The sequence below is a fragment of the Canis lupus genome, chromosome 14, assembly GCF_048164855.1.
Source record: "Canis lupus baileyi chromosome 14, mCanLup2.hap1, whole genome shotgun sequence".
Taxonomy (NCBI): domain Eukaryota; kingdom Metazoa; phylum Chordata; class Mammalia; order Carnivora; family Canidae; genus Canis; species Canis lupus.
In genome coordinates, this window is record NC_132851.1 from 51084426 (window position 1) to 51109545 (window position 25120).

A 25120-nucleotide genomic window follows, 5' to 3' on the forward strand; every position below is an offset into this window, starting at 1 on the left:
AGTATTTCATGGTTATGTGCTCTGTGCAGAACACTGTCCCCGTTACATTAACTCTGTAAGATTTGGAAGAAGGAGGAAGTAGAATAAATCTTGCCCTCTCAACGAAGACTCCACTTTGCCCTAATGAAATTCACCTTTGCCTGAAAGGAAAAGAGCCACCAGGAGGCTGCGGAGTAAGAATGGGTATTCAAGAGAGAACAGCAATACTTGAATACAATGCTGTTTTTATTCCAGCTAAATAAAGCAATACACAAGGCACCTGGGCATTAAGCTTAACTCAAGGGGTAAAAGCCAAGAAACAAGGATTTTTTGTGTTTGTTTTAATTATCAGTCACTGCACTTAGCTCTCTTCCATACCTCCTTTCAGAAAATGTGGGCTAACAAATCCCATGCAAAAGAACATAGGAAAGAGAAAAAGGGAAAATGGAATTCATCTAGCATATACTGTTGAAGGTGGTTTCTCCGAATTCTCTTCTATGGACTGCTCCATCAACACGGTCCACTCCGGATTATTTTAATGTCACGCCCATCTTCCCTGCAAATTGAACAACCATAAAGACACATTTATTACCTCCCATACCGAAACTGTCCCACTCTTTGTACCAAAAAGACCCATGTTGTTATACGTTGGATTCCTTCTCAGGTGATGCTAACTTAAACATTTTTAAAGCTACATCTGGTTAAAAAATGAGTGTAAAAGCCCCAAGTTGGCCACTTTTTTCTAACCCTAGGGTATAGGGCGCTAACCTCAAAAACGCATACTGAGAAGACCTAGTAACTCACTAAAGACTGACACCAGGGGCAGCCAGGGTGGCTCAGCAGTTTAGCGCTGCCTTCGGCCTGGGGCCTGATCCTGGAGTCCCGGGATCAAGTCCCATGTGGCCTCCCTGCATGGAGCCTGTTTCTCCCTCTGCCTGTGTCTTTGCCTCTCTCTCTTTCTGCGTCTCTCATGAATAAATAAATAAAACCTTAAAAAAAAAAAAGACTGACACCAGAGAATGAACCCCCAAAATACAAATCAGCATCCCTTGTCATAAGGTGCTATTTTGTATGTGATTCCTACTCACAGTTGACATTAAGCTAAGTTAGAGGAAGACAAGATGGAGTCTCAGTGGTCAATGTGAACTCCTATAATTAATTGTTGGTCAATGTCTGATGCAGACTTAGAGTGTGCCCATACGCATTGGCTCTGTAACCAACAGATAAGTAACTTGTTTGAAAACATCTATGGTAAGACCAAGTGGATGGAGCTGATGCGGCAAAAATGTTTGGATACAACTGTTACCCTCAACCAAGTAGATCCTTAAATGAAGAAGCTGTCCGGCAGACATTTTAAGGCCAATCAACCACCCAGGCTATAGGTGTAAGTTTGCTGTGCCAGGACAGATGCTGCTGGAGGCTGTCAGCACAGAGTGGCGTGACAGAAATCAAGGCCAAAGCTTGTCACTGGAGAGGTGCCTCACTGCTTGCCTTGTGATGCCTCCTTCTTGGATCCTCTTCAGAGTGGTTCATTAATCCCCTCCGCTAGCTTTCTTGTGTGACTAACTTGTATGATAAAGTTTGCAATAAACTGAGTAATTCATGAATTTAATATTGGCACTACATGGTTATTTGAAATGCATCTTAACCCTGTGATTCACCCTGCTTCATACCTATAGGAGTCACATCACCTGTGAGTGACATGAAGGGCATCAAGCATAACATACATTGCTTAACATTCTACTAGGTGGAATGATTAAGACCTATGTCCCAGTTCATATTGCAGGGGATACAGGTTACTTGCACATGCCCTCTGAATTTAAAAGACGATTCAAGAGGCACCTGGCTGGCTCAGTCAGTGGAACATGCAACTCTTTGATCTCAGGGTCATAAGTTCAAGAACCACATTGGGTGTGGGGCCTATTTAAAAAACCATTTTTTAAAAATATGAGTAAAAATAAAGGAAAGATGAATATGTCACAGAGTTTAAGAATTAAATATACTCTTAATTTGGGGAAACTGCCCATCCGTGGAGAGTAACATAACCTGGTTATCTGGTCTATAGTTGGCTACTCACAAATGTCATTCTCTAACTTTGACCTGGGAAATGCACTGAATGAGTCTGCCTTTTTATTTATTTATTTTTTTAAGATTTATTTATTCATGAGAGACACAGACTGAGAGAGAGAGGCAGAGACACAGGCAGAGGGAGAAGCAGGCTCCCTGCAGGAAGCCCAATGTGGGACTCGATCCTGGATCCCGGGATCACAACCTGAGCCGAAGGCAAGCATCCAACTGCTGAACCACCCAGGCGTCCCTGATTCTGCCTTTTTAAATGTCAGTCTGAAAACAGAACTATTATGTCACATTTGATTCTTACATCCAAGAAAAGAATTGCTACTTCCTAAGTAATCAAAAATCAAGAAAAGGACTAAGGAAAACTTGACCAGTCTATACTATAAAACTATGTTACCTGATTTTCATGCACAGAGTACACTCATTGGGGTAAGTGGACATGTCGCTTCCACACACAGGGCTAAAGTCTCTGGGACATCCTGGTAATTTATACTGATTGCAGTTTGGCTAGAAAAGAGAAAGAAAAACAGAAATTACAAAACTGTGACATTCTCATCACAAAATAGCTGAGGGTAAGACAAAGTCCCAAGTCTCCTAGATTTCCTAGGAACATCCTACAAAAATAGTTCTATTTCCCACACACAAGAAAGATTTTTTTAAAAAGATTTTATTTATTCATTCATGAGAGACACACAGAGAGAGGCAGAAACACAGGCAGAGGAAGAAACAGGCTCCATGCAGGGAGCCCGATGTGGGACTCGATCCTGAGTCTACAGGATCATGCCCTGGGCTGAAGGCAGTGCTAAACCACCAGGCCACCGGGGCTGCCCAAAAAAGATTTTTTAATGCAAAAATCAGGTGCAATATTGAAGCAATGGTTTAATACCTACTATGTAAGAAAAGGACCTCGGTCTGGTTATTTTTATTTATTTATTTTTATCTTTTTTTAGAGGACCCTGAGGGAAAGGGAGGGAGAAAATATTTCAACCACACTCCATGCCCAGTGCAGAGCCCGATGCAGGATCTGACCTGACAACCCTGAGATCATGACCTGAGCCAAAATCAAAAGTCAGACACCGAACTGACTAAGCTACCCAGGCACCCCAGTCTGGCTGATTTTTAAACGAAAGTCCAAGACACACCATCATACCCACTTTGTAATTTGTACTTTACTACTAACTCCAAATGAATGTTGTTACATTCCATCTTAATTAATCCCTTGGCATAATGTCAAGATAAACTCAGGAATCTAATCTTTTAGTCTGGACCTTTAAGATACTGGCATTTAACCAACAGCACCAAAGAAAACAGCAGGTTCAGAATTAGACCTTCCTTAGGGGTTGTTATGGATTGAATTATACCCATTCAAAAAGTGATTAAGTTAAAGTTGTAAACACCAGAACCTCAGAATGTGACGTTATTGGAAACAGGGTCTTTATATAAGAAATTAAGTTGAAATGAGGTCCGTAGAATGGACCCTAATCCAATATGACTGGTGTCCTTATAAAAAGGGAAAATTTGGACATAGAGTTAAAACAGAGGGAAGATCATGAGAAGACAAAGTGAATGCCATTTACAAGCAAAAAAAACATCTGGGACTCCCAGAACCCGGGAGATAGGCATGGAACAGATTCTCCCTCACAGCCCTTAAGAGGAACCAATTCTACCAACACCTTGATTTAGGACTTCTAGCCTCCAGAACTGTGGGACATTCAATTTATGTTGTTCAACTCCTCCAGTTTGTGGAACTTTAGTACAGCAGCCCTAAGAAACTGACATGGCATCATGGAACTCAACCCTGTGATTAGATGGATTTGAGGCTAGACAAATGATATATCTTTCTCACAGCTGCTAATCTCCAGCAGGGCCAGGACTAGATGTGGTCACAGCGATCAGAACATGGTGTGCAGTCTCACTTTAACAAAGGTCAAATATATGGTCCACTACATTTCTATTTTATAGACATATGTTTATATATATATATGTATATATACTTGTTTTAGTAAATGGTAATTACTTTTTTCACTTCAGAATAAAAGAAGTCATCCTGGTTTAGCACTCTGAATAAAGGCAGTGCATTTTTCTATTGATATTATCTGGATTTATAAAGACCTAAGCAGGGATGGCCATGGATTAAAATCTAAAGTAAAAGAGGTTTTGTTGACCCTTCCCATTCTCTCATTTAGCCCTCATTCAGGAGCCTGATATGCTGCCCAAAGCTCATTAAGATGATGCCTTGTGAGGCTGCTCTCACAGGCAGAGTGGATGCCCTCTTATCCAATGAGATTGGGACAAGTGGTAGTTGGTCGTATAGTTGATAAAATCAATTAAAGCAAGGAAACAATAACTATATGTGCATATATATATACACATACACATGTATATATACACACATATATGTATATATATACCCTAAACATTTTATCATAAAACACATAGATGAAAAACAAAATTTCCAATTTTTGGATATAAGACACATAGGGCCACCTGTAATGCTACTATAATATAATTTTCCTTGTAGCTAAGGATATACATGGAATTACTGTGCAGTAGCTTCTGGGAATGTCCTTTAAGAGAAAGCAGTTACTTGTCCTTTGTTTCCCTCAATTTTTTTCTCTGTCCATTCCACCATCCTGCTTCTGGGTGCATGGAGCTCTAATCTCTATCTTATACATCAGGAGGATAAAGGGCACATTCTAGGATGGCAGCACTGTGTGCTCCTATTTTGTCTCTTGTTACTTGCAGCTGAATCTAATCCTGATACAAGAGCTCTTTCCTTTGAATGTTTCAACTTCAGCTGACCCTTGAACAACATGTATTTAAATGTATTTTGTCTCCCTTGGGATTTTAATAACATTTTATTTTCTCTAACTTACAAAAATACCAAGTTAAGAATGTAACACATACAAAATGTGTATTAATCAACTCTCTCTCTTTTTTTTTTTTTTTTAATAGAGAGAGAGAGAGAGAGAGGACGAGAGAAAGAGGAATGGGGTAGGGACAGAGGAAGAGAGAGAATCTTAAGCAGGCTCCCCACTGAGTGTCGAACCCAATGACCCAATGAGGGGCTCAATCTTGTGAGCCTGAAATCATAACCTGAGCCAAAATAAAGTCAGGAAGCTTAACCAACTAGGTCACCTAGGTGCCCCTAATCAAGTCTTTATTTATTAGTAAGGCCTCTGGTCAACAGTAGGCTATTAGCAGTTACATTTTGGAGTCAAAAGTTATACTTAGAATTTTGACTATGGGGGGGGGGGTCGGCATCCCCATCCCCATATTGTTCAAGAGTCAACTATAATTAGGAGTTCTGTGTGCTATCACTGCAAAAATGATACCCATAATAAGTACACACAAGTACACACTGTTTTCCTTTCTTTAAAACATGATTACTCAACCACAGTTTATATTTTGGACCAGATAATTCTTTGGAGTGGGAGGCTGGACTGTATGTTGTAGGATGTTCTCTATCCACTAGATGCCGGTATCAACTCCTCAATCATGATGATCAAAATAACAGTCTAAATGTCTGCTGGAGGGCAAAACTGCCCCCAGCTGAGAACCACTATTTTAAAATACAGTGAGAATTTAAGGAGTGCCTGACTGCCTCAGTCGGTAGAGTATGCAACTCTTGATCTTGGGGTTGTAGATTTAAGCTCCATGCTAGTTGTAGAAATTTCTTAAAAATAAAATCTTAAAAAAAAATACTGTGAGAATTTAAAACAATGTAATATACAATTTTTAAAAATCTTGTTACAATTATTTACAGTTGTTTCACCTACACCTAACTCGACAGCAACTTTTTTTTAACAATATGTCTTTTACCAAGTCTTTCAAAAGCATTCAATTAAGTCATCATATAATCTATGACTTTATTTCTTTATACTCATGTTTTTATTGTCCTTACATTTTTAGTTAAAATGAGACTGGTAACTGCCACAACAGGCTTGTGAACACACACACACTTTAAGTCTTGGTAAGAATATAACTCTACTGATGGGAAGTAGTCTACTGGTATACAAATAAGAGGGTAGGCTACCTACAGCCAGGAAATGGTCATTATGCTGTGGCAATTGTTCAGAGAGAAGGAAGAGGGTCATTTGTGAGTTGCTTAAGCGGAAGGTGTTCAGTGAGTGTTTAGTGTTAACAACTAGCCCCAGTGGACCCACACAGGGCTGCCTGAGCATGTCACCTCAGAAGCGTGTTAAAAACACTGATTTACTGCCATTTGCAATGACATGCATGAAGCTGGAGAGTATTGTGCTGAGCAAAAGAAGTCAGAGAAAGACAAATACTGTATGATTTCACTCATACGTGGAATTTAAGAAACAAAACAAACAAGCAAAGGAAAGACAAAACAAAACTGAGAGGGAGACAAACCAAGAAACAGACTCTTAACTACAGAGAACAAACTGATGGTTACCAGAGAGGAGGTTGGGGCTGGCGGCGGGAGGGGGGGGGTGCGTGGGGGGTGCGGCTAGTGGGAAAAGGTGGCTGTGAAGTAGATGAAGTAGATGATGAGGATTAAGGAGTGCGTTTGTGGTGATGAGCACCGGGTGTTGTATGGAAGTGCTGAATCACTATATTGTCCACCTGAAACTAATATTACACTGTAAACTAAATGGATTAAATAAAACTTAAAAAAAAAAAAAGAAAAGAAAACACTGATTTGGGACCTCATGCCAGATTCAATTTGCATCTCCAGGGTTAGAATCCATGTGTCTAGAGGCCCCTGAATTCTGATTCAGCTATGACTGGTCTTAGGAACTGCTGTTCCCAATCATCTTGACATCCAATCCACTTAGACTACATTTGGAAGATACAGGGAATACACTGAGATACACAATTTGGCACACAATTTCAGGGAGCTCCTGCTCTACACCTTTCCTGCCTCCCTTTTTTTAACTAAAACATATCTTGCCTATGCCCACTATCTGACTAGATAAACAACTAATTAAAATCAATCTATTTAGCCTGAAGGTCTTAGGGTTTTTTATATTCAACAGAAGCTTTCAAATGCTTTCATCTCAAAGAATGACTAACATATGAATTTTGAGGAGCACTAACAGGCTGGTAAGGAAGTTTTGTTTGTTGTGTTTTGTTTTTTAAGCAGAAGATCTTTGATGTCTCTCAGATCCCCAAGGTATCTAGCCAGCTGGAAGACAATGTTGGTATTCCAGTCTGTTTCCAGTCTCATTCTCTTGATTTCAAAGTTAACTTTGGCTATCCACCATTTAACTTCATTAAATTTAGGCCACTCACTTCCTGGATTTTCTGAGTGGAAACATGAGGCTTTACGAATAAATACTTTTCACTTTTATCAATGAGGTCAAATAATTTCATTAATAAATTATGCCTCCACCAACCCTTAGTTTTATTCAGTTACCCAAATTTATGACAGAAGAAAAACAATTCAGAATAGGTTCACCATCAGGGGAGGCTCTAAATTACATGCCACGACATGCCAACTTTAGAAGAGAGTTTATATCCATGGCAGACTGCTCCTCAGAGCTTTAGAAGACACTCTCATTCTGGAAGAGGGCCATCTCGCATTTTTACTTATTTCTTAGAATCAATATTTGTAGAAGGATGTGATATGCTTTTAAGTAATTGTCAGAGCTTTATACTCTGAATATTTTCTTTTGAAAAATTCAATAAATGAATAAGATTTGAAGAGAGGTGTTAGAGGGAGTCTGCTTCCTCTTTCTCCTCTCCCCACACCATGTACTCTCTTTCTCTCTAAAATGAATAAATAAACCTTAAAAAAAAAAAAAAACAGTGTGGCACTAGCTTAGGGATAGAAGAGCATAAGCTATGGGAAGACAGTGGAAGGTACAGGTAGAAAGATTGGCTGCAGTAAGGACACTGTTGACACTGGGAAGTCTCTATGTTCTGCATAGGGACATGCTGTACTTAGAACTGAAGTTGTTTTGTTTTTTTTTTGAAGATTTTATTTATTCATGAAAAACACAGAGAGAAAGAGGCAGAGACACAGGAAAGGGAAAAGCAGGCTCCATGTGGGAAGCCTGATGCGGGACTTGATCCCAGAATCTCGGGATCATGCCCTGAGCCAAAGGCAGACGGTCAACCACTGAGCCACCCAGGCATCCCTAGAGCTGAAGTTTTGAAAGGAATTGTGGCAGCAGTGTGTAGCAGGGGTCAGGAAGTGGAGATAATAAAGAGTTCAGGAAAATTGCATAGGGGGCCACTATGCTAGCCTAGGTAAGAGGTAATGGGGACCCTAAACCAGAGCAGTGGCAACAGAACTGGGGAAGAAAACAAAAATCTCTTGAGTAATTCATTCTTTTAATAATCCTGTACAAACTGAGCAGAGTCCTGTAGCATTTGCCTCCTGAGAGTGAGTGCCTTTTTAAATTTTGCACCCTAGCAGGATGCCTAGGCAACTCAGCAGTTGGGCGCCTGTCTTCGGCTCAGGGCATGATCCTGGAGTCCCAGGCTCGAGTCCCACATCAGGCCCCCTGTATGGGACCTGCTTCTCCCTCTGCCTATGTCTCTGCCTCTCTCTGTGTCTCTCATGAATAAGTAATATTTCTTTTTAATTTGCACCCTAGAAAAAGAAAAAAAATTTGCACCCTAGGCACCCAACTCACCTTACCCTAATCCCAGCCTTGAGATGGAGGTGGGGTTATTCCCATTTTCTTTTTTTTTATTTTTTTAAGATTTTATTTATTTATTCATGAAAGACACACAGAGAGAGGTAGAGAGAAAGCCAGAGACGCAGGGAGCCCCACGTGGGACTTGATCCCAGGTCTCCAGGATCATGCCCTGGGCTGAAGGCAGCACTAAACCGCTGAGCCACCCAGGCTGCCCGTTATTACCATTTTCTGAGAGAAAATCAAACCACCCAAAAATGGAGTCATCTGATAAAAATGTATTATTGGGGTCTGCTAAGAGCTGAAGATTAGACACCAAATAACAAATAAGACATCATACTTGATCACAGGAGTATACAGTTTACTGAAAGGAGACAAACAGGCAATTACAATTCAATGCGATGATGAGATAGCATTTACTGTTGAAGGAAACCAGAATATGTCACCCCAAAAATATGACTCTTTGACATAAAATATATTTTGAGCTAAAGGCAATTAAGAAGTAGCAATCCCAAAAAAAGTGCTCTGTATTCTCCCCTTTTCTGCCCAAAGGCAGAATATAGTTTCTCCTTTACTGAAGACAACTCTAGACTCCACCCAAGGTGGCCCCAGAGGAACCTGCAAACAAACCTTACTCCGTAGTTTCTTTCCATATATTTACCTTCCTATAGTATCCCACCCTTGGAAGCCTAAAACCATTTTACTTTGTCCTGTCAGGTCTCTAGAAATTTGTTCTATATAAGTCAAAGTTCTAAACCACCTCTTTGAGTTATTCATCTCTGAATGCTTCCATGTGTGTATGTGTGATGCACTTATTAATAAACTTGCTTGTTTTTTTTCTTGTTAAACTGTCTTGTGTTCAAGAGGCCCCAGTTGAGAACTTAGAAGTGTAAAGCTTTTAAATCTTCCCTACAGCAGCACTGGTGGCTTAGAGGTTTAGTGCCGCCTTTGGCCCAGGGCATGATCCTGGAGACCCGGGATCGAGTCCCACATCGGGCTCCCCACATGGAGCCTGCTTCTCCCTCTGCCTGTGTCTCTGCCTCTCTCTCTCTCTGTCTCTCTGTCTCTCATGAATAAATAAAATCTTAAATAAATAAATAAATCTCCCCTACACTGTCATGTGATGATGATAATGATGATGATGATGCAGTATAGGTTGAATGGAAACAAAGAAAAAGTGCATCTATATCTCCTTTGGAGTTAGAAAATGGGATGAGAAGGTTTCCTGGAAGAGGTCTACTCTGAATACTCAAAGTTACTTAACCCCTTGAGGTCAATATCCCTATACATAAAATAATATCTTACAAGGTCACTATGAGGACTGAGAGACTGAATATACATACAGACAATGTAAGATCATTTATTAAAATTGAACTCTGGAGGACCTGAGTAGCTTAGTCAGTTAAGCGTCTGACTCTTGATTTTGGCTCAAGTCATCATTTTGGGGTCACAAGATCGAGTCCCACCATAGGGTCCGTGCTGGGCTTAAGATTCTTTCTATCCCTCTGCACCCCACTCCCCTACCACTTATGTGTTTTTTCTCTCTCTTTCTAATACACACACACACACACACACACACACACACATATGTATATAAAAAACTCTGACCCACAACCTACAGCAGCCTACCCAGGAAACCAATTCATTATTTAGAAATAACCAACCCAGGAAGCCAGTCTAGTATAAGTCAGACTTGTAAGAAGTCAGACAGCTATCTTTAATGACAATCCAGGAAGCCAAACAATAACCTACATAACAACTAGCCCAAAATGGCCAGGATTTGATTGATACTGACAAGTTCACTAATGTTTTTCCCCACTTCTAACTTAGCACCAACCAGAGAAAGCCAAATATGCACATCTTACCCTTCACATAGGATGTCTGCTTCTAGTTAGCCCACCTTCTAGTTAGCTTCCCCAGGCCAACAGCCTCCAATCAGGGCACACCTGAAACCCTCCCTTCTTCCCACTATAGCGCTTTCTCTCTCCTCTGCCAGCCTTTGAGTTTCCACCAAAACACAAAAGATGTGTGGCTGAATCCTGTGCTACACATCAAGCTCTGAAATCTTGCTTTTGCTTGTTTTCATTTAGTTGGTCTTCATTTGCTTCCACAGACTTATTTAGATAATGTTCATAAAATGTCTAGTACAAGACATAACCATTAGACCAAGGACTTTTTGAGTCATCAAAGAAACTATTAAAGGAAACAAAGTGCTGAGGCCTTCAAGGACTGAGCTATTTCTGGACAAAATTTACAATTTTGATCTGCATCAAAAGGCCTGCCTTAGAATCTGATTTCTAAAGAGGCAGTCAACAGTTTCAAAAGTGGCAGGTTAGGGGAAAACAAAACAAAACAAAAAAAAAACTGGCAGGTCAGACCTGAAAACTAGCCCCAACCCGAACCCTATGGGAGTGGAAATAATACAAGTGGGCTCCTACTTACTGTTCTGTATTCTGAAGGTTGACCAAACTCAGAGCTCAAAGAGTCCAAAGAGGCTGTGAGAAGAAGACAGACATCTTAAAGTATATGATTAAGGTCAATTCTTATTCATAAGGGGCTTTTAAAATCCAGCTTATGCTTTATCCTGGCCACAACCTCTCCCTTCCTCTCAGACACCTCGCTTCTTGGAACAGCCCCCATCACCCACACCCCCAAAGAAGGGTAATAAGTTGTTTTCTGGCACCTCTCCTGGCAGGCACACATAAGGAATATTTGGTACGGATTCTGGAACTGACCACCCTAACACATTGGCTTGAAAAAGCATTTCGGAGCCATGAAATAAAAGAGAAGTAACTCTTACTAATTCACCATATTCTCCTCTGTGGCTCAGGGTAACAGACGCAAAACTGAACATTAGGTGCTACCATTTTAATTCCATTTTCAAACAGGTGTCAAGTCTGGCTGGACTTAAAGCCCCTTTCTCATAAGCCTCAGTGTGCCTGATGCACTTGGCATTCACAATCCCTAATTCCTGTTCATTTCCTGCTGGGGTTCAGTGAGGGCCCCCGTGTCCACACACACACACACACACACACACACACACAAATTCTAATAATCTTGGGCTCCAGAAAATCTTCAAGGGAGAGAGACAGCAGATAGCTGGGTGTCACTAAGAAGAGGCCCGGAGCCAAGGCCAAGCAAGAAGGAAAGAGCGGCGCTGGCCCCAGGGCCATCCCCCAGCCCTGCACCCCCAGCCCTGCACCCCCCCCGTTCGAGCCCCTAGACGCGCACAGGCCAGGCTGCGGGGAACCGCCAGTAACGGGTGCGCCGAGGGCCGCGGGACCGGGGGGCTGGGAGCCCCGGGCCAGACCCACTTTCGGATACTCCGCCCGCAGCCGTGCCGGCCGACCAGACCCGCGGGGAGGGCTACCTGCCACGTCCCGGGCCAGGAGCAGCAGCACCAAGCTCACCGCCCCGAGCGCCAGGCTCCCTCCGCGGCCCGCCATCCGAACCCTGCTCGGGGCGCCCAGGTCCGAGCGGCCGCGGGCTGGCGGGGGGCGGGGACGGGGCGGGGCTACAGGGGCGGGGCTACGGGGGCGGGGCTACGGGGCGGGACTACAGGGGGCGTGGTTACAAGGGGCGGGGCTACAGTGGGGGCTACGTGGGGCGTGGTTACGGGGAGTGGTTACAAGGGGCGGGGCTACAGGGAGTTGCTATGGGGCGGGGCTACGTGGGGCGTAGTTACGGGGCGGGGCTACAGTGGGCGGGGCTACGGGGCGGGGCTGCGGGGGCGGGACTACAGGGAGCGGGGAGTACTGGGCGTGGTTACAAGGGGGCGGGGCTACAGTGGGGGGCTACGTGGGGAGTGGTTACGGGGAGTGGTTGCAAGGGGCGGGGCTACAGGGCGTTGCTATGGGGCGGGGCTACGTGGGGCGTAGTTACGGGGCGGGGCTACAGTGGGCGGGGCTACGGGGCGGGGCTGCGGGGCGGGGCTGCGGGGGCGGGGCTACAGGGGCGGTGCTAGCCCCCCACCTCGCCATCCTTCTCCTCCTAAAGCGGGTATCATAACTAATTAAGGAGAGACACCGAGACCCAGGCAGAGGGAGAACCAGGCTCCATGCAGGGAGCCGGATGCGGGACTCGATCCCGGGTCTCCAGGATCAGGCCCTGGGCTGAAGGCGGCGCTAAACTGCTGAGCCCCCCCGCCCCGGGCTGCCCTCGTATGAGTATTAAATGAGGTAAGGACCTACATGTGTTCAGACATGGTACAACTCAATACATTTTATTCCCTTTCTATGTTTTCCATGTTGACATTTGTAAAGGGGGCAGTTCTTGTGCTCCCAGACAAGTGGTCCTCTGCTCTGATTTCCAGTCACATTGGTTCATTGTGCTGTCACAGAGCCATTGCAGCCTGTAGGCAGTAGCTTTGTTTCTCTTACCTGCCTATCCCTAGTGCCTAGCACCATGCCTGACACAAGCTCAGTACATGTTTGCTGCATAGATGAATCCTGAAACGTTAAACTGACATCACAGCAAGTAGACCCAAAACAGACACAGGATCCAGGAAACAAGAGTTCAAACCCAAGAGAGGGTTGTTAGGGTAGATCTTAATGCAGTGTGACTGGTGTCCTTACAAGAAGAGGAGATTAGGACACAAAACGGAGGGATAACCTTGTGAGGACCCAGAAGACAGCCATCTGCAGTCCAAGGAGAATAGCTGAGAGGAAAGCAAACCTGCCAACACTTTGATCTTGGACTTCCACCTTCAAGAAAAATGTATTTCTAGGGACCCCTGGGTGGCTCAGCAGTTGAACCTCTGCCTTTGGCCCAGGGCGTGATCCTAGAGTCCTGGGATCGAGTCCCACATCTGGCTCCCTGCATGGAGCCTGCTTCCCCCTCTGCCTGTGTCTCTGCCTTTCTCTGTGTGTCTCTCATGAATAAATAAATAAAATCTTTAAAAACAAAAAAGAGGGATCCCTGGGTGGCGCAGCGGTTTGGCGCCTGCCTTTGGCCCAGGGCGCGATCCTGGAGACCCGGGATCGAATCCCACGTCGGGCTCCCGGTGCATGGAGCCTGCTTCTCCCTCTGCCTGTGTCTCTGCCTCTCTCTCTCTCTGTGACTATCATAAATAAATAAAAATTAAAAAAAATTAAAAATAAATAAATAAATAAAATAAAAACAAAAAAGAAAATGTATTTCTATTATTTATGCCACTCAATCTGTGGTACTTTGTTACAGCAGCCCTAGCAAACCAGTACATGTATGTGATAAAATAAATTATATGCATGTATCATTTTGTATCAAAAGGTTTCATTTTAAGAAATTGAACAAAAGAAAGGTTACTCTGAAAGAAACACATTCATGCACTCTAACAATAACTCATATAGTATTGGAGAATAATATTGATTTACTGATTCTTTTCTCCCTAGATAAGCACCCTCTGAGATATTTACTAATTCTGAACACTAATTTTGGTAACAGTTCAGCAAATCTTTTTTTTAAGATTTTATTTATTTATTCAGAGAGACAGAGAGAGAGAGAGAGACAGAGACATAGACAGAGAGAGAAGCAGACTCCATGCAGGGAGCCTGACGTGGGACTCGATCCCGGGACTCCCGGATCACACCCTGGGCCGAAGGCAGGTGCTAAACCACTGAGCCACCCAGGGATCCCCAGTTCAGCAAATCTTGATGAGAAGTTTGGAGAAGAGAACTAATGTTGCCAAAGAGGCACAACAAGTTAGTGAATTGGCAGACCTTTTTTTTTTTTTCCTGCCTTGTATGCCTATGTGTCAAATGTTGATCCCGTGAAATATTCCCTGTATCATTCAGGATCCAGTCTGGAGAAAACACAAGCCTCACTAGGAATTCTCCCAAAGAGAATTTTTTTAAAGATGTTTATTTATTTATTCATGAGAGACACAGAAAGAGAGGCAGAGACATAGGCAGAGGGAGAAACATGCTCCCAATGGGAAGCCCAACGTGGGACTCAATCCCAGGACCCTGGGATCACGCCCTGAACCAAAGGCAGATGCTCAACCACTGAACCACCCGGGTGTCCCTCCCAAAGAATTTAACATAAGGGATTGGCCAGGCCGGTATTGGAAAACTAAAAAAAAAAAAAAAAAAAGCAGTAAGGGACCAGTGCGGTAATACACAAAGATGGTAACTCCAAGCCATAGGTATCAGCCCTAGGTCTGGAGGAAAAGAAGTTGTGGGACACGCCTGGGTGGCTCAGCGGTTAAGCATCTACCTTTGGCTCAGGGTGTGATCCTGGAGACCCGGGATCGAGTCCCATGTCAGGCTCCCTGCATGGAGCCTGCTTCTCCCTCTGCCTGTGTCTCTGCCTCTCTCTCTCTCTCTGTGTCTCTCATGAATAAATAAATAAAATCTTAAAAAAAAATAAAAGAAGAGGTTGAGATTATCTAGAAATTTGGAGGAGAGTTGCTAGAAAGCTGAGATTTAGACCTCTGAGTGGGGATGTTGCATGCCTAGTGCTGATGGTTCTGAGGGAGCGCAGTGAGGCCGTCTGAGGTGTGTGACAAAGCCAGAGACTGGAAGCAGCTGCCACAGCCAGTGAAGGGACATTGCGGGGACAGGACTGCTGAAAGAAATAGCCAGAATGCAGAATCAAGTCCCTCCTCTGTCCTGCCGTGTAGGGTCCCCCAACACATCCAATTGGAAACTTCAGTAAGCCAGCTGGCAAGGCAGAAATGAATTCTAGCCTCGCTGAGTCTGGCAGGGAGGTTTCAGAGCTGACATACAATAATCTAATGACTGGCATGGTCACATATCCCACCCTTTGATTTTAGTAACCTCAAGTACTGGGATGAGAAGACAATATACAGTTTTAAACTCTATCCGGCACCATGCGTGGCTGAGTTCTGACTAGTGTCATGTTTGAGGCTGGAGGGTAAATTTGGAATATATGTTAATATATTTCTGAGTCACCTAATGTAAATTCTTTGAATAAAGTCCATGAGTTGAAGATGGCTTATTTTGCCAAAGGCATTCATCAAGGAGTATATATGTTATATATATTATACACACATACTTTCTCAACCTTGTTAGATTCCTATTACCAAATAACAAACACTTGCTTATAAACATCTTTGTCTATGATGTTTCAGGAAAACAATCCAAAATCTGAGCATAGACTTAGGAACAATACTTAGAGTTGTGTTAGGAACTGCAGCTTCAAAAAGAAAAGCCTCAAGACAGATTTGTCATAAATTTATGTGGGTGGACACTGCTGCCTTCATATTATTTTGTTCCAAACTGTTGATATTGGGATCCCTGGGTGGCTCAGTGGTTTGATGCCTGCCTTTGGCCCAGGGCGTGTTCCTGGAGTCCCGGGATCGAGTCCCGCGTCGGGCTCCCTGCATGGAGCCTGCTTCTCCCTCTGCCTGTGTCTCTGCCTCTGTGTGTGTGTGTGTCTATCATGAATAAATAAATAAAATCTTTAAAAAAAACTGTTGATATTACACCTTAGAAATATTTCCATATAGTTTTTCTCAGCATTTGTCAGCCCAGAACAAGAGTCAACACTTTTTGTAAAGAGCCAAAGAGTAAATACTTTAGATTTTGTGGATCAGGGGCACCTGGGTGGCTCAGCAGTTGAGCATCTGCCTTCAACTCAGATCATGATCCTGAGGTCCTGGGATCAAGTCCCTCATCGGGCTCCCCACAGGGAGCCTGCTTCTCCCTCTGCCTATGTCTCTGCCTCTCTGTGTGTCTCTCATGAATAAATAAATAAAATCTTAAAAAAAAAAGATTTTGTGGATCAGTCTGTCACAACTAGTCCACACTGCGATATAGTACAAAAGCAGACAGACCATATTTCAAAGAAAGGGCATGGCTGTGTTTCAGTAAAATATGGATTTAAATGTAAAATGTGTACCTTTTAGATTTTAAATTACATCGAAAAGAATTTTAAAAGCACTAAAAGCATAAAATATGTAGGAATAAATTTAATCAAGAAAGTAAAAGACCAGTACTCTGAAAAGTGTAAAACATTGACAAAAGAAACTGAAGACGACACAAAGAAATGGAATGATAAAAAAAAAAAAAAGAAATGGAATGATATTCTATACTCATTGATTGGAAGTTCATATTGTTAAAACACCACAATCTTCCAGTTATAAAATAAAAAAGACACAAGGATATAATGTACAGCACAGGGGATTAAGTCAATAATATTATAACAACTTTGTATTGTGACAGATGGTAACCAGTCTTATTGTGGTTACCATTTTTTATAAAGTTTTTTTCAAGTTTATTTATTTATAATCTCTACACCTAATATGGGGCTTGAACTTACAACCTAGAGATCAAGAGTTGCACATTCCACTGACTGAGCCAGCCAGGCACCCCTTGTGGTGACCATTTTTGAATGTGTATATATATATATATATATATATATCCATTCAGTATGTTGTACACCTTAAACTAATACAATATTGTATGTAATTATTCTTCAAAAGAGAAAAAAATCCTCAAAGAAAGATTTTAGAGGAAAACATTGGAGAAAATCTTTAGGATCTAGGGAAAGTGTTCTTAGACTTGAGGCTAAGAGCATGATTTATAAAAAGAAAAATTGGTAAATTGGTCCTCATCAAAATTAAAAACCTTTGCTCTGTAAAAGACCTTGTAATGAGGGGGCACCTGTGTGGCTCAGGTGGTTAAGTGTCTGACTTCAACTTAGGTCATGATTTCAGGATCCTGAGATTGAGCCCTCACTTCTGGCTTCCCGCTCAGCCAGGAGTGTGCTTGTCCCTCTGCCCCTCCTCTCTTCTGCTTGTACTCTCTCTCTCAAATAAATAAATAAAATCTGAAAGAAAAAAAAAAGACCTTGTAATGAGGATGAAAAGACAAATACAGACTGGGAGGAAATATTTGCAAACCACATATGCAACAAAGGACTTGTATCTAGAATATATAAGGAGATCTCAAAACTCCAGAGTAAAACAAAACAAAACACAGAAACAAACAAAAAACCAAACCCACCTGATTAGAAAACAAATTTATGAGCAGACATTATACTAGAGAGGATATATAGATGCCAACACATGAAAAGATATTCAATATCATTAGCCATTAGGGAAATGCAAATCACAATGAAATACCAATACACATTTGTCAGGATGGCTAAAATAAAAACATCAAATGCTGTCAAGGTGGTGGAGAAACTGAATCATTCATTGTTGGCAGGAACGTCAAACAGTACAATCACTCTGGAATACAGTTTGGTAGTTTCTTAAAAAAAAAAAAAACCTAAGCATGCAAATACCATATGACCTGGAGATTGTACTCTTGGGCATTTCTCCCACAGAACTGAAAATTTATGTTTACACAAAAGCCTGAACATGAATGTTCATAGCAGCTTTATTTGTAATAGCCAAAACCTGGAAACAACCTAAATATCCTTCATCAAGTGAACAATTAAGCTATGGTAATTCATACCAGAGTTCTACTCCACAGTAAATATGAATCAATAATTGATTCATGCAACAATGTGAGTGGATCTCAAGGGCACTATGATGCGTTAAAGAAAAGAAACCCAATTTCAAAAAGCTAGAAAGCAGAGAAATAATAGCCGAAACTGAGACTTTACTGAAAACATTTTTGCTAGCTCATTACATATGGTTCTCAGAATTTTAACTAATCAGTAACTTTAAATTATATTAATTTGGGAAGAATTCTCAAAAAGTATTTATGACTCTTATCACAAAGAAATTTTTAGAGCCCTCTTTGAAATATTGGTGGGTAACCTCCAGGGTCATAACTTGCAAGTTAAAAAAATTTTTTTAAATGGTTATTTTTGAATGAAACCATACACACTATCCAGAAGGATATATGATTCTAGAAATGTCATTCATTTTATTCATTCATCCATTCCACAAATATTTCAAAATGCTATCTATGCACTGTCCCAGGAACCAGATTAGCAGCGAACAACACCTACTAAAAATCCCTGCCCTCAAGAGGCAGGGATTAATTCTAATATCTAGTGATATTACCATGATAAAAGGCCTTTAAGAAAACACCTGTTCAAGTAATGGTAACCATCAATGTATAACCCACTCCTAATTGATTACACAAGACCTACAGATCAGAGGATGTTTTATAAAAATTAGGCAGTATAGTAAATCGAGCCATATAAATCCCAAAAATACATGTTGTCACTCCTAGGCTTGTCTTAAACCAGCATGTTATCAAATCTCATCTAAATAGAAATTGCAGGGTGTCTGGCTGGGTCAGTTGGTAAAGCATGAGGCTCTTGATCCTGGGGTTGTGAGTTCAAGCCCCATGATAGGTGTAGAGATTACTAAAAATAAAATTTTTTTGTTTTTTTTTTTTTAAGAAATTATTGAAGTAACAGAGGCACTGTGGAAACTTTAACTGGGTCCTCTGAATCAAAGCCAAATCTTTCTGGGGTTTGGAAAACATAGTTTCTTTTCCTAAAAATTGTTATTAATGTGAACAAATAATGTTTATTCTTCTTATTTAAATGAGAATATTTTCTAAATTCCTCAGTTTTAATTTCTAATATAATTAAATATTGATAGATATAACAGGAAATACTCTTTGAGATCTTCAGTAATTTTCAAGAGTATTAAAATTTGGTCTGGGACTCCCAAGACCAAAATATTTGAAATCAACTGCCATATGAAATAGATGTTATAGCCATTTTATGGTTAGTGTAGTGGGGCTCAAAGAAGGTCAGGAAGAGATCTTTTAAAAGACAAACCTAATTCTATCTTGTTTTCCTTTCCACTCAGCTCTGTGGTGTAGATCTTCACTTCATCCTCTGAAACGAACATATTCTATGATATTAAGTTTAGCAGCTCAACATGTTCCTTATTATCTCTGTCACCAAGTTTAAACTTTTAAGAAAAGGGGCACCTGGGCTGAGCGTCTGCTTTTGGCTCAGGGTCATGATCCTGGGGTCCTGAGATCAAGTCCTAAATCAGGCTCCCCACAGGGAGCCTGCTTCTCCCTATGCCTATGTCTCTGCCTTTCTCTGAGTGTCTCTCATAAATAAATAAAATCTTTTTAAAAATAAATAAATAAATAAACTTTTAAGAAAAAGTATTGAAAACTTGCAAATAGGGCAAAATATTATTATGTGCCTTTTCAGAGTCACACTAGAGTATTGTCTAAGAAGCTTGAGTGGGGCTCATCAGACTCTACATCTTATTTGCCCTGTTATTTACTGGTGATGGGGCCTAGAGTCTATTAGATATTAACTGTGGAAGATAAGTGGCAAACGATATTGCTGGTAGAAAAGGTAACTCCAAATGTTACTGTTTTATTGCTCTGATGATAGAAAGCAGTATTGTTTACATGTGGTTTTGCAGTCTTATTCCAAAGTTCTTTTTTCCCCACAGACCATATATTTACTAGTCTCTTCCATTCTCCTTTGAACTGGTTTACTGTCCTGCTGGTTCCCTCACTAATGGGTTAAGTAAGAAGGATAAATAAGAGGCCCATTTGCCCAGCAGATGGAGAAGGAGGTGCTTCTGATTTGGGAAGACCAGCATGTACAATGGCCAGCGTGACGTCTTTAGAGAAATCCAAGAGTTTAGTTTGCGTCTGCAGCAAATCTAGGGTGAGGCCCATGATGCTGCACTTCCACAAGTGCAGTTGAAACTGATGCTGCTGGACCATGGACCATACCTTGAGTAACAAGGGAGTAGGCCAGAGCATAAGTGCATGTAGAAATGTCCAGAAGTGAAAATGGAACCTGACAGAGGTGAATGTGGAATTAGAACAGAGTCCCTAGTCAAAATCATCTTTCTTTCTTTTTCTTTCTTTCTTTCTTTCTTTCTTTCTTTCTTTCTTTCTTTCTTTCTTTCTTTCTTTCTTTCTTTCTTTCTTTCTTTTTCTTTCTTCTTTCTTTCTTTCCTTTCCTTTTATTTTCTTTTTTACAATCTATATATCAAACAAAATGATTCCTAAGCCCAGGCAGGTAGTTCACTCATTTGAAATACTATATGTGATCACTACATTCCAGTATAATCACAGATGTGAGACTAGGTCTGGTAAGTAATTTCAAGAAAACTATCCTCTATTTGTTTTCCCTCAGCGCCATCTTTAGTTGAGCCAAGCTGTATTTGGTGGTGTCTATGGCCATCTAGTGGGCATGAATTGACATAACTAGTGCCTCATAGTAGTTTCCAAAGGGCTCTCACTTTATTTTCACAGTAACCTATGAGGTAGATACTGTTTTTCCAATTAGTTTTTTTTTTTTAATTAATATTGAGCTAACTATGAGCCAAGCACTATACATGAATGATCTTATTAATTCCCCACGTTAAAAAACAAAATTCAGGGATGCCTGGGTGGCTCAGTGGTTGGGCATCTGCCTTCTTCTCAGGTCATGATCCTGGAGTCCTGGGGTCACATCGGGCTCCCTGCATGGAGCCTGCTTCTCCCTCTGCCTCTGTCTCTGCCTCTGTGTGTGTGTGTCTCTCATGAATAAATAAAATCTTAAAAATAAATAAATAGATAAAATTCAATGGAGTAAATTTGAAGATCTAACTGGCTTATTGAGTCATGATCCAGTTGCATCCCATCTCGCAAGAAGAGGGAAGCCCTGAGGAGTTGTACAAAATGGAAGGTTTTTATAGGAAGGGGGTGGTGCGCTGAGTTAGTAGCAACTGGATTGTTCCAGACAAGGTCATCTTCCCCTAAGGTAAAGGGCTAGGGCCTTACCACGCAGATCGCCTCATCTTCCCTTGCAGAAGTGGGTGGAAAATAGAGAGGGTCTGTGTGACAGGTTACTGTGTGGGTGCTGATCAGAAAAGTTTTGACTGACAAGACCACATTTCTGGGGGAGGTTGAAACTACAATTAAATTAGGTAGCAAGCTTCAGTTTGGTGACTTAGCCTGACAAAAATGACTCAGCTTTGGGCCTGTGGCTTTCTTTTTTTATTTTTTATTTTTTTTGTGGCTTTCTTTTTTAACACCCATAACAATCCTATGTGATACTACACCTGTGTTATTATTCCCATTTATAGATGAAGAAGCTGAGGCTTAGCGATGATGAAAAACATACCCATACTCCAATAGCTAATAAATAGGATCACCAAGTTTCAAACCAGAGGAGTCACATGTCACTAACACCAACCATCATCTTCACTTTTTTCCTCCTCCTCCTCTTCTTCTTCTTCTTCTTCTTCTTCTTCTTCTTCTTCTTCTTCTTCTTCTTCTTCTTCTCAAAACATTGTCATTATGTGCCAGGCATTTTCCTAAATCCTTTACAGGTATTACATAATTTAATCCTTACAATAATTCCTATAAGTGACGTATAATTATTATTCCCATTTTATAGATGAGAAAATCAAGGCACAAGGAGTTAAGCAAGTTATCCAAAGTCATCAATAGTGAATAGCATAGCCAGAATTGGAGCCTAGGGAATTATTTTATTTTATTTTAAAGATTTTATTTCCACGTAATCTCTATACCCAATGTGGGGCCCGAAATCACAACCTTGAGATCAAGAGTTGCATACTCTTCCTCTGACTGAGCCAGCCAGGTGCCCTGGGAATTTTTTTATTTCAAAATTTTATATAATTAAAGTTAAATGTGCTTCTCTGACATCTATGAAATGAATCTTTTATTCCTCCATCTCTTTTTTTCCCCAGGTTTATTGAGATATAATTGATGCATAACATTATATAAGTTTAAGGCATAGAATGTGATAATTTGATACATAGATACTAAGACATGATTACTGCCATAAAGTTAGCTAACACATCCGTCACCTCATATAACTACAAGGTTTTTGTGCAGTGAGAACATTTAAGAATTACTCTTAGCAACTTTCTAGTGCTTTTTTTTTTAAAGATTTATGTACTTGTTTTAAGTGAGAGTGAGCAAGCATGAGCAGGAGAGGCAGAGGGAGAGAGAATCTCAAGCAGACTTTGTGCTAAATGCAAAGCCCAACAGAAGGCTCAGTCTCACAACTCTGAGATCATGAACCTGAGATCATGACCTGAGCCAAAACCAAGGGTCAGCTACTTAACCAGCTGTCCTACCCAAGCTCCCCACAACTTTCCAGTATTTTAATATATCGTTAACTACAGTCACCATGCTGAATATCAGATTCCCCACAACTTGTCATCTTAAAACTAGAGGTTTGACCTTTTTTCCCTTTCTTCCACATCAGAGCTGCTGGCAACCACTATTCTATTCTCCATTTCTGTGAGTCTGGCTTTTTTTAGATTCCACATATAAGTGAGATTGTACAGTATTTGTCTTTCTCTGTCTGAATTATTTCACTTAACATAATGCCCTCAAGGGAACCCAAAGAATTTTATTCCAGAGCCCATTCTCTTAACCAGTAAACAATTTAAGAAATACAAGTTAATTTGGTTCTCCTTGTTACAAAATTCATGCATACTTAGAAAAGCAGAAAGAAAAAAAATCACTGAAAATTCTAGCTCCCAAACATAATCACAATTAACACTTAGTGCTTCACTAAGTGAAGCATTTCACTTACGGCTTCACTCCTAGCCATAGTACTAAGCTACTTTGTTTTAAATACAGTTGTGATGATACTACAAGAACTATTTTGTGTTCTGTTTCTTTTATTTAACATCATAATAGGCATTTCCAATATCCCCAAACCCATAGGTATTATTGTTAAAGGGTCCTTTATTATTGTTATAATTTGCAGTGCCTACTATGGGTTGGGTACTGGTGTGAGGAATTTCTGTGTATTTAATCTTCACAAAAACTCCATAGTACAGAGACTATTATAAGTCCTCTTTTATCTTTTTAATAAGATTTTATTTATTTATTCATGAGAGACACAGAGAGAGAAAGGCAGAGACATGGCCAGAGGGAGAAGCAGACTCTCTGCAGGGACTCAATCCCAGGACCCCAGGATCAGGACCTGAGCCAAAAGCAGACGCTCAACCACTGAGCCACCCAGGTGCCCCTATAAGCCCTCTTTTATTTTATTATTTTTTAAGATTTATTTATTTATTTATTTATTTATTTATTTATTTATTTATTTATTTATTTATTTATTTATTTATTTATTTATTTATTTATTATAGACATAGAGAGTGAGAGGCAGAGACACAGGAGGAGGGAGAAGCAGGTTCCATGCCAGGAGCCCGACGTGGGACTCGATCCCTGGGCCAAAGGCAGGTGCTAAACTGCTGAGCCACCCAGGGATCCCCTAAGCCCTCTTTTAGATGAAGAAACAGGCACAGCTGGTAAGTGACAGAGCTACAATTTGAACCTAGGAAGCTTGCCTCCAGAGTCTGCCATCATATAAGTGTGGAAAGTAAGTTTTTAAATTGCTTACATCTTGGGACCCTGGGTGGCTCAGTGGTTTAGCGCCTGTCTTTGGCCCAGGGCACCATCCTGGAGTCCTGGGATCGAGTCCCATGTCGGGCTTCCTGCATGGAGCCTGCTTCTCCCTCTTCCTATGTCTCTGTCTCTCTTTGTGTGTGTCTTTCATGAATAAATAAATAAAAGTTTTAAAAAATAAATAAATTGCTTACATCTGATATGTTAACTAACTGGATTTTAAATTAAAATTCTATTTATAGGGATCCCTGGGTGGCGCAGCGGTTTAGCGCCTGCCTTTGGCCCAGGGCGCGATCCTGGAGATCCGGGATCGAATCCCACATCAGGCTCCCGGTGCATGGAGCCTGCTTCTCCCTCTGCCTGTGTCTCTGCCTCTCTCTCTCTCACTGTGTGCCTATCATAAATAAAAAAAATAATAATAAAATAAAATTCTATTTATATATTTATTTACTTTAAAATATTTTATTTATTTTTTAATAGTGGGATAGTGAATATTACTCCCTGCTAACATGATGAGGAAAGGAAGTGCAGAGAGGGAAATTTGCCCAAGATCATGAAGCTGGTAAGTGCTGAAGTTAGATTCATATGCAAATTTTTTCACTTTAAACCCTAAGTTCTTATATTCATGCTAAACTCTACAGCTGCATTGCCTAATACTGTAGCCATTAGTCATGTGGCTATTGAGTATTTAAAATGTTGTGGGGTGAATCCAGGTGTGCAGTGAAAGTAAAATATACTCCAATTTCAACCACTTACTGTGAAAGAAGAAGCATAAAAAATTGCAATAATTTTTATATGTGCTACATATTGAAGTTGTAACAGTGTGGATATACTGAGTTAAATGTATGATTACAATTGATTTCATTTGTTTCTCTTTAGTTTTAAAGATGTATTCATTTATTTTAGGGGGAAGGGCAGAGGGAAAGGGAGAGAAAGAGTTCCAAGCAGACTCCACACTGAGCGGAGAGCCCCACACGGAGCTCTACTCCATGACCTGAGCCCCCATCAAGAGGCAGATGCTTAACCAACTGTGTCACCCAGGTGCCCCTTCTCTCCACCTTTTAAATGTAATAACTAGACATATTAAATTACACATGTGGCCCACACTGTATTTCCATTAGCCAGTGCTGCTACAGACCAGCAGTCCTTCAGTTTAATGTGCAAATGAGTCACTTGGTAAAAATGCAG

The 25120-nt window shown here is 41.0% G+C and overlaps 1 protein-coding gene and 1 long non-coding RNA gene across 4 annotated transcripts; one reads left to right on the forward strand and one right to left on the reverse strand.

Annotated features, from left to right (window-relative positions):
• Positions 1-207: 207 nt before the first annotated feature.
• SPINK2 (serine peptidase inhibitor Kazal type 2) lies at positions 208-12194 on the reverse strand. The gene is made up of 4 exons (XM_072775177.1): positions 12037-12194; positions 11109-11161; positions 2453-2562; positions 208-535 (listed from the first exon to the last, which is right to left on the reverse strand). The coding sequence occupies exons 1-4, from the start codon at positions 12110-12112 to the stop codon at positions 490-492; spliced, it is 285 nt and encodes a 94-aa protein (XP_072631278.1). The 5' UTR covers positions 12113-12194; the 3' UTR covers positions 208-489.
• A 421-nt stretch (positions 12195-12615) lies between these two features.
• Positions 12616-25027, forward strand: LOC140603480 (uncharacterized). 3 transcript variants are annotated; one of them, XR_012006458.1, is made up of 4 exons: positions 12616-12844; positions 23674-23906; positions 24413-24494; positions 24839-25027. It is a non-coding gene; the product is annotated as an uncharacterized lncRNA (long non-coding RNA). The 3 variants fall into 3 exon arrangements; XR_012006459.1 differs by having other exon boundaries at positions 23674-23835; XR_012006460.1 differs by lacking the exon at positions 23674-23906.
• The last annotated feature ends 93 nt before the right edge of the window (positions 25028-25120 follow it).